This window comes from Gekko japonicus, unplaced genomic scaffold (assembly GCF_001447785.1).
Source record: "Gekko japonicus isolate JY-2015 unplaced genomic scaffold, Gekko_japonicus_V1.1 scaffold2912, whole genome shotgun sequence".
Lineage (NCBI taxonomy): Eukaryota > Metazoa > Chordata > Lepidosauria > Squamata > Gekkonidae > Gekko > Gekko japonicus.
The window spans coordinates 182769-192453 of record NW_015176064.1 but is presented as its reverse complement, the minus strand read 5'-3'; the positions used below and the strand labels follow the sequence as shown (position 1 = coordinate 192453).

The 9685-nt window shown below is 57.5% G+C and overlaps 2 protein-coding genes across 2 annotated transcripts in view; one reads left to right on the top strand and one right to left on the bottom strand.

Annotated features, from left to right (window-relative positions):
• The window catches only part of ABCF2 (ATP binding cassette subfamily F member 2), a 12505-nt gene extending 10907 nt beyond the window's left edge, over window positions 1–1598 (bottom strand). Inside the window, exons 1-2 of the mRNA XM_015426705.1 lie at window positions 1552–1598; window positions 676–746 (exon numbers count right to left, since the gene is read on the bottom strand). Coding sequence (XP_015282191.1) covers window positions 676–746; window positions 1552–1598 — 118 coding nt within the window. The remainder of the gene's footprint in view (window positions 1–675; window positions 747–1551) is intronic.
• Window positions 1411–9582, top strand: CHPF2 (chondroitin polymerizing factor 2). Its single transcript, XM_015426710.1, has 3 exons — window positions 1411–1989; window positions 6655–6837; window positions 8254–9582. Exons 1-3 carry the CDS (start codon window positions 1597–1599, stop codon window positions 9535–9537), a joined length of 1860 nt encoding a protein of 619 aa, XP_015282196.1. The 5' UTR covers window positions 1411–1596; the 3' UTR covers window positions 9538–9582.
• The last annotated feature ends 103 nt before the right edge of the window (window positions 9583–9685 follow it).

The window sequence follows — 9685 nt, the reverse complement described above, 5'->3', positions numbered from 1 at the left end:
CCCCCCCCCCCCAGGATCCTCGGAGCGGTGCCTGGGTCAAGCCCGCCTCCCAAGGGGGTCTCCCATCCAGGGGCTCGGCCTGAGCCCACCCTGCCTTGACTTCCCAGAGCTGCGGAGGCCTGGCTGGGCCGGGCTGGCCTCTCCCGGCCAGGGCCCGCGTGTCTTGAGTGTCCCGGGCCCTTCCCAGGCATCGTGCGCCCTGGCCGGAGCACAGTCAGGTGGGGGACATTGCCTCCCCCCACCCCCCGTGTTGAGGGCGGAAGGAGGAGAGCCGCCAAAGGGGGCACACTCATGGCAGGGGGTGGGTGGGGGGAGTTTGTGCTTCTCTTTCCTCCTCCGCTTTGCTGCTTCTGTGAATTTCCCAGGGAAGGTCGTAGGAGGCAGAAGGGTCCGTTCTTAAGCAGGGGAGTCCCCCGCTCCCAGCGCCTCTGACCAGCACAGAGCCCATCAGGCCCCGTGGCCCTGGCGCTGCCCAGCAGCTTTGGCCGTCTCCTCTGGGTTGTGTGTGGCCCCTGGTGACGCCCCCTGGGCCCTTCACAGCAGCCCCTTCTGAAAGTGGGGGCCAAGAAGCTCTCACAGCACAGATGCCCAGGAGGTTGCAGGCGGCCGGGGGGGGGGGGGGGTGCAGGTTCCTCCCCTTCCTCAGGTGTTCCCCCTGAAGCAGGGCTTTGGTACCAGTGGTGAGCTTGGCGTGAAGGGAGGGAAGGGTCTCGGTTAGCTGCAACAAGGTCTTGTTGGCCTCTTTGCTGTCAAAGCAAGACACGCGCAGGATTCCCCATGCCCTTGCTGCATGACTCGAGCAGGTCTGGGTTGAAGCAGGCATGGCTGTTGCGCCCCGGGTCGCGTGAGGGTCCAATTGCCGTCCCCTAAGAGCGTGACTAAGTGGGCTGTCTGCGTCCTGCTTTCAGAGACAGATGGATCCTTAGTGTCCGGGTGGCACAGGGAGATCTTTGAGAGCCCCTCACCATCACATCTGTGTGAGCTGCCACCACGGCTACCAGTAGCCTGATCGATTCCCGTCCTTGGTGCAGAAGGCACAGTCTTCTTGGGACAGGAAACGTGCCAACGTTGTGGTTTTTCTGGGGAAGTGCGGGACTGTCTAATTAAACGTATTGTGTCAAACGTTCACGGTCCATCTGAGGCAAAGTTAGCATCTCTTTTACTATCTGACTGATGTTCCCACATGACAAGTTCAGTTGCAAGGTACCTTCTGGCTGCCGTAACAATCAGGGAGCAAAAGTCCAGCTCTTCTACGTGATACTTGATGGTTTTTATAATCGACATTTTCTGTAAATTGGCCGTCTTGTAACTTTCCCCTTTTTATGCCAGTAAAGGTATTTGGGTTGGATTCCGGCACCAAAGGTCAGGCGCCCCACAGGCCCACGGGGGCTGGATTGAGCACAGTTCTCTCTTTTTCCCTGCAGGACACGGTACGTCCAGACGGAGCTGGGTTTCCGGGAGCGCCTCTTTGTGGCCGTGCTGAGTTCTAAGGCTACCCTGAATACCTTGGCCGTGGCCGTCAACAAGACGGTGGCCCACCACTTCCCTCACCTGCTGTACTTCACGGGTCTGCGCAGCGCCAAGGCACCCCACGGCATGACGCTGGTGTCCCATGGCGACGAGCGCCCCGTCTGGCTGATGTACGAGACAGTGCGCTACATCCACCAGCACATGGGGGGCGACTACGACTGGTTCTTCGTCATGCAGGACGACACGTATGCCCACGCCGAGCAGGTCAAGGCGCTCGTGAGCCACCTCAGCATCAACCAGGACGTCTACCTGGGGCGGGCGGAGGAGTTCATTGGTGGGGAGGAACGCGCCCGGTATTGCCACGGGGGCTTTGGCTACCTGCTCTCCCGCAGTCTGCTGCTGAAGCTGCACCCCTACCTGGACAGCTGTCGCAACGAAATCCTCAGTGTGCGTCCAGATGAGTGGCTGGGGCGGTGCATCGTGGACTTCCTGGGCGTCAGCTGTGTCTCACAGCATCAGGTACTTCCGCCGGAGAGAGGGCTGGCTGGCTGGCAGGTCTGTGGCAGGAGCCGGTCCTGGGGTGACTCGGTCCTTGTAGTGGGAGGCTGACTTGGTACCCCCCCACCCCACCCCTCCCGGCAGCAGGCACCTGCCAACTGTGTGCTAGTGGCAGTGGTGAAGCCCCTCTGCTTCTGCCTGAAGGTCTTTTCAGCCCCCTCCTGGTCCATTACTGAGGACGGTTGTCACAACAGCTAAGTGACGGAAGGTTGTTTGGGCATAGAGAGCAGGGTCAGGGTAAGGCTCCTTGCTACGAAGCATGGAGAGTTTTATTTAGGGAGAACAGAAAAGCAAACAGGACTCTACACAGGGGGGACATCTGGCCAGGGCTGCCGTCTGCTGCAGTAAGAGAACATAAGAACACAAGAGAAGCCAAATGTTGGATCAGGCCAGCGGCCCATCCAGTCCACCACTCTGTGTCACACAGTGGCCAGAAATACCAGGAGCCCTCAGGAGGTCCAGCAGTGGGGCCGGGACACTAGAAGCCCTCCCACTGTTGCCCCCCCCCCCAAGCACCAAGAGTACAGAGCATCCCTTGCCCCAGACTGAGAGTTCCTATCTAGACCTTGTGGCTAAGAGCCACTGATGGACCTCTGCTCCATAGGTTTATACAGTTCCCTCTTATAAGAACACAAGAGAAGCCAAATATTGGATCAGGCCAATGGCCCATCCAGTCCAACACTCTGTGTCACCCAGTGGCCAAAAACACCAGGTGCCATCAGGAGGTCCAGCAGTGGGGCCAGGACACCAGCCGTCCTCCCACTGTTGCCCCCCCCCCAGCACCAAGAATACAGAGCATCCCTTGCCCCAGAGTTCCTATCTATATCTTGTGGCTAAGAGCTACTGATGGGTTTACCAGAGTAACCCCAAGCATCTCACGGCTCCTTCAAGACTCACAGGTGGCTTGTGGCAGCAGCTGTTGCAGATGAGAGCTGACTTCATCACCTTCTAGTTAATCACCAGCCCCAGCTAAGGGTAGAGAAAAGCTACAGGGAATGAGGCATTTGTCCTTGTCAGATCAGAGTAGCCATATCAAAAAAGCAATAATACTGGATGTCTCCAACTACCCTCACGTTGACTGGATAAATGTGTGCTCGAGTCATCCCACAGAAATGAGGTTGCGAAATCCCGTACGTGACAAACGGAGGGGCAGTGACCCCTGAGCTTGGTTCTGGGAGGGGCTCTGGACCTGGTGCAAGACTGTAAACGTTGCGCCGATGGGGAACAGTGGCGACTGTGCAGTTCAGTTCAGCATTCATGTCAGCGGAAAGTTACCCCTAAAGTTCAAAACAGTAGCATGGGATTTCCAAAGAGAGAACTTTGTGAAAATGAGAGGACCATTCAGAAGAAAGTTAAAAAGGGGAGGATTAAAAGAGTCAAATCCCTCCACTGGATGGAGGCCCAGGTAGAATGCATCGTTCTAATCAGGAAAGGTACCACCAAGACTAAAAAAGATGCCTGTGTGGTTAATGATTCGAGAAAGCCATAAAAGGCAAAAGAACCTGCTTTTAAAAAGTGGAAGGTGTTCTTGATCGAGGAAAACAGAAAAGAGCACTGGCTTTGGGAAAAAAAACAGTAAGCTGACAATAAGGTGAGCAGAAAGATTTTGAGGAGTTGATGGCCAAAAACATTAAGAAAAACTTTAAGTGTTCCTTCAAATGTATCGGGAGTAGAAAAACTAGCTAGGGAGATTGTTGGGCCCTTAGATGACAGACAAATAAAAGGATTATTTATGATAAATAGGGCAGAGAAACTTCTATTTTCACTGTGTAAAATGTGGGGCCCATACACACACTTGAGCTGATGTTTTCGGGAAGGGCATCTGAAGAACTGAGTCAAATTGAGGGGCATAAGAGAACACAAGAGAAGCCAGTGTTGGATCAGGCCAATGGCCCATCTAGTCCAACACTCTGTCTGTCACACAGTGGCCAAAAATACCATGGGCCACTTTGTTGGTCTTAAAGGCACCACCGGACTCAAACTTTGTTCTGCTGCTTCAGACCAACACAGGTACCCACCTGATACTAACAGGTATGTGTACCTTGCCACTTGCACTGGAATCCATACTTGGAGGACTGGAAAGTAACAAACGTCACAACAGTTTTTATAAAGGGATCCAGAGCGAATCTATGAAATTACAGGCCAGTTAGCCTAATCTGTTCCAGGTAAATTAGCAGAAATGGTTATTAAAGTACAATTATTAAGCACATAGAGGAACAAAGCCTGCTGAGAGAGAATCAGCATGGCTTCTGTGAAGGGAAGTCCTGCTTCACCAGTCCTTGGGGTTTCTTTGAGAAAGTGAACAAGCACGTAGATTCTATAGACATTAGTTATATATACTTGGAGTTCCAAAAGGCCTTTCACGGGTTACTTCACTAAATACCTCTGAGTAAGCTTATCAATCATGGGATAAGTGGGTGGGTCTTTTTATGGGTTAAAAGTTAGTTACACAGCAGGAAGCAGAAAATAGCAATAAATGAACAGTTCTTTCATTGGAGGAGAATGAGTTGGGAATTCATAAGTGATTTGGAATCCGTGGTATGCAGTGCAGTAACCAAGCATGCAAAATATAAGAAATTACTTGGGATGGGGAAAACACAAGCCAATGGCGAAGCGCTCCAAGGCAGCCATGTGGCCAATGCAGTTCAGTGTAGGTGAGCATCCCAAGTGATGAGGTCTGAACTGGCTGAGACTGAAAGTTCTTGAGGCTGTAGAGGGAAGCTTGATGAAAATGTTAACTCAGTGTGCCATAGCAGCAGCAAAAAATGAAATTATGCCTTGGGTGGAGAGAGAGCTTTTTGTCCCTCTGCCATAATACATAACTTGGGGCACCCAAGATAATGGTTGGGAAATAGGTACAGGACAGCAAAAGGAAGCATTTCTGATGGAGATACATTTCTGATAATAAAGGTTTGAAAAATTATGAATTGGACAGAGAAGGTAGAGATAGGAGTACTTTTTCTCCCTTTCTGACAACATAAGAACTTGTGGCCACTCAATGAAATTAGTGAGCAGTATACTTAGAACAGATCAAAGGAAGTCCCTCTTCACCCAAAGGGTAATTAACACGTGGAATTCAGTGGTGGCGGCTACAGGCAGAGACACTTTCAAGAGGGGATTGGATGAACACACGGAGCATCCATCAGTGGCTATTAGCCAGAAGGTACAGATAGGAGCTCTTGGTCTGGGGCAAGGGATGCTCTGTATTCTCGATGCTTTGGGGGGGGGGCAAGAGTGGGAGGGGCTTCTAGAGTCCTGGCCCCACTGCTGGACCTCCTGAGGGCCCCTGGTATTGTTGGCCACTGTGTGACAACAGAGTGTTGGACTGGATGGGCCTCTGCCCTGATCCAGCATGGCTTCTCTTACGTTCGTTACTCAGTGGTAACTGAACTGTGGAATTTGCTGCCCAAGGAGGGTAGTGATGTACGCACGCATGGTCTGTTTCACAACAGGGTTAATGGAAATTCGTAGAGGGGAGACTCCATCAGTGGCTCTTAGCCCCACAGTGAAGAAAGGGGAATAATACCGGCGCTGGGAGACGACACGAGTGGAAGGCCCGGGTCCCCCGTGGCCAGTGTGGTCTGTGGGAATCGGGGCCTGGGGCCGTTCCGCCCCACGTGGTCCAGCCCCAGAGTGCCAGGAACCTTGAAGGGCACGAACTGGCGCACAGGTGGCGAAAGGGCTACTAGCTGACGCCACTCGCGCACGCCTGCATTCCTGGAAGACGGCCATCTGTCTCTGTGCCTTGGGAGAGGGCCAGGGCCCATGGGAGGCAGGCAGGCAGGCAGGCAGGCAGGCAGGCAGGCAGGGGGTGGTGGAATCTGGGACCGTGAATCCTCTGGCCCCAGCGGGGCGCGCTGCAGAGGCCAGACCTGGAAGGTGTTTCCCCGGGGCGGCTCCTGTGGGAGAACGGGAGAGGAACCACCCCAGGAGCTGCCTATACCTGCGGCCATCACTCCGTCCTTTGGCAGGAATTCCACATCTGAAACACTTGCTGCTGAAAGGGAACCCTGGTGCCGCTGTGCTTGTGTGATCATGACCGCTGAGAAGAGGCCGGGGGAGGGGGGGGAGGACCTTGTCCCATCTCCCCCCCCCCCCCCCCCCCCGCAGCAGTGAGGTCTTCTTTCTCCTCCGGGCTGCTCTGTCGGGTACGGGAAGGAAGGCGTTGCCTCCGGTGATCCTTTTTCTTGAGGCAGGAGATTTGGAGCTCGATCCTTTGCGTCACCAGTACAGATGCGAATCCATCTTTCCAAAGCATGTTTTGAGAAGTTGGTGGGACTCCTCCACCCTGGCCACAAGCAGGACGGCGTGGCCGCAAGGGTGAGAAGTCACACAACTTGCCACGAAGGCCCGTGCGGGGAGTCACGCAGCAGCCCGCACTGGGTTGGGGTCTCCCACCTCCCCAAATTGCCACGTGTGGGACCGAGAGCTGTGTGGTGGGCGGAGTACGGAGAGGGGGGGTTCGAATCCCCACTCGGCGGTGGAACTTGCTAGCTGGCTTGAAGGTTCTTGTTCAGTCTTTGCCTAAGGCATGAGCGTGAAAGGACTTGGGTGCGTTGCCTTGATCGCGTGTGGTGGGTGAGGCGACCCGTCCCGCAAGCCTGTCTCTCTTCTCCCCCTGCCCAGGGCCAGCTGTACCTGACTTACGAGCTAGCCAAGAATGCAGACCCGGAGAAGGAGGAGGGGCAGGGCTTTTGGGGGGCGGTTGCTGTGCACCCCGTCACGGAGGCCTCCCTCATGTATCGCCTGCACAAGAGGTTCAGCAGGATCCAGCTGGAGAAGACTGACCAAGAGATTGAACAGCTGCAGGTAGAGGGTGGGGCGGGGGGAAGTGAATCCAGTGCTTGGGTTTGGGGTTCTGATCTCAGCGGCCTGGTGCCGCTTCTCTTTCCCACATATATATATGAGAGAGGGAGAGAGAGAGGGAGAGAGAGCGCGTGCCCTGGTCTGAGGCTTGCAGGCGCTAGCTTCGGGGAAGGCAGGGCGGGAAAAGGCCTCCGTCCCCCTGGCCGTGTCCCACCCCATCGGTACAGATGATGCTTAGAAGAGGGCGGCAGAGACCGGACAGGCGGAAGTTGGAGTTGTCTTGCCTGGCCCTGACAAAACGGAGTGATTTGGCATCTCCAAGGCTGGCAGATAGATGCAGACGGTACCTCTTGTAGGTTCCGCCCACTTCTTCAGGGGTTTGCGTGGAGGGGCTGTGGAGGCCACGGCAGCGTTGCCCTCCCGGGTGTGGTCATGTGGTCCTCTTGCTTCTCTTGCCGCAGACCGGCATGGCTGTCCCCGGAAAGAATCCGAGGCCTCCTGCTGTGACCGCCCAGGTGCCTGCCCAGAAGGGGGCCTTCCCCCCAAGACGGCTTGCCTGGCCCAGTTTGCATCTCCTCCACCAGGATTTCCCAGGGGGCGGGGATGTGCCATGGTCATCTGCCGTGTCCCTCTAAGCTGTGGAGTCTTGTGAGCAGAAATCCCACTTTGGGAGCTCCTGGCATTAAAGTTGTGAGCCAGCGATTTGGCTGCTGCATCAATCAGTTTGCTCAGGAGCCCCATCCTTCCTGAGCCGAGACAAAAAGTGTGTGATCCAAAGGCTAAAGAACTGTGAGCCGGCTCACACCGACTCAGCTGAGAGGGAACCCTGGCTGGGATCCCAGTTCGTTACGTGGGGCTGTCACGGCCAGAGATGAGCAGAGGTGGCTGGCCCTGGTCCAATGCCTCCCTCTAAGCCGTGGAGTCCCGTGAGCAGAAATTACTACTTTGTGAGCCCCTGGCATTACAGTTGCGAGCGAGCGATTTGGCTCCTGCATAAATTAGTCTGCTCTGGAGCCACATCCTTCCTGAGCCAAGGCAAAAAATGTGTGGGCTAGAGGCTAAAACACTGTGAGCCGGCTCACACTCCCTCAGCCGAGAGGGAACCCTGCTGGTGGCCTTTTAAGACCCTCTTTACTCGGCTCCCCCGCCCCGCTCTGAGGGTGGTGGTGACGGCGTGGCCTCCTCTCGCCAGCACACCGGGGTCTCCTCCCCCCCCGGCAGACGTGTTCCCCCCTCAGGTGCCGGGGGGCCCCTGCTTGCTCCCGCCCCCTGCGAGGGGCTCCCACTGCGGCCCTTTGGCTTTGCGGAAGGCGGCTCTAGAGGGGCGTGGCCGGGGGGAGGGGGGCAGCCGCAGCCGCCACCCAAGGCATGACGGGGTGCGGCCGCTCTAGGCTGAGCAGACCCGCTCTTTCCCGGCAGGTGCAGATCCGCAACCTGAGCTCCCTGCTGCCGGCGGGTGAGGCGGGCCTGACGTGGCCGGTGGGCATCAGCGCCCCCTTCGTGCCCAGGTCCCGCTTCGAGGTGATTGGCTGGGAGTACTTCACCGAGCAGCACTCCTTCACCTGCCCCGGCGGGGCCCCCAAGTGCGCACTGGGGGGGCCCGGCAGGGCGGACGTGGGCGACATCCTGCAGGCGGCCCTCGAGCAGCTCAACCGGCGCTACCAGCCGCAGCTGCGGTTCACCAAGCGGCAGCTGCTGAACGGGTACCGCCGCTTCGACCCGAGGCGGGGCATGGAGTACCAGCTGGACCTGCTGCTGGAGGCCACCCCCCAGAAGGGCCACGGGCACCTGCTGGCCAAGCGGGTGAGCCTCCTGAGGCCCCTCAGCCAGGTGGAGCTCGTCCCCATGCCACACGTGACGGAGGCCACGCGGGTGCAGCTGGTGCTGCCCCTCACCGTGCAGGAGCGGGACTTTGCGGGCAGTTTCCTGGACACCTTTGCCATGAACACCCTGGACACGCACGACAACGCCTGGCTCCTGCTGCTCCTCATCTACGACCCGTACGACGCCCAGCGGGTCGGCCAGGTGGACGTCTTTGCGGGGGTCAAGGCCATGGTGGCTGAGCTGGAGAAGCGCTACGCCGACGTGAAGATCCCCTGGATCAGCGTCAAGACGGAGGTGCCGTCCCAGGTGAAGCTGATGGACATGGTCTCCAAGAAGCACCCGGTCGACACCCTCTTCTTCCTGGTCAGCGTCTGGACGGAGGTGGCGGGGGAGGTCCTCAACCGCTGCCGCATGAACGCCATCAGCAACTGGCAGGTCTTCTTCCCAGTGCACTTCCAGGAGTTCAACCCGGTGCTGACCTACCGCGGCGAGCAGGCCGCCTCCGCCTCCTCCGCCTCCTCCGCCTCCGGCACGGACTTCCTGCGGGATGGGCACTTTGACCGGCACGTCTTCGCCGAGGCCTGCTTCTACAACTCGGACTACATGGCGGCCCGCACCAAGCTGGCCGCCGACATCCTGGACCGGGACGAGGCGCTGGAGGGCCTGGAGGTCTTCGACGTCTTCCTCCGCTACTCCGAGCTCCACCTCTTCCGGGCCGTGGAGCCGGGGCTGGTGCAGAAGTACGTGCTGCGGAGCTGCGACCCGCGGCTGAGCGAGGAGCTCTACCACCACTGCGTCCTCAGCAACCTGGAGGGGCTGGCGTCCCGCTCCCACCTGGCCATGGCCCTCTTTGAGCAAGAGCAGGCCAACAGCACCTGAAGGGCCAGGCCAGGGGAGGGAGGGAGGGAGGGAGACCGGGCTGTGGGTGTGTGTCAGGGTTTTTATCAGGAGAGCCGTGATTAAAGTGATGTGGCCAAGGTCCTGGCACCCCGTGTCTCGTCCCTGCCTCTCTTCCTGCGGGGGGGTG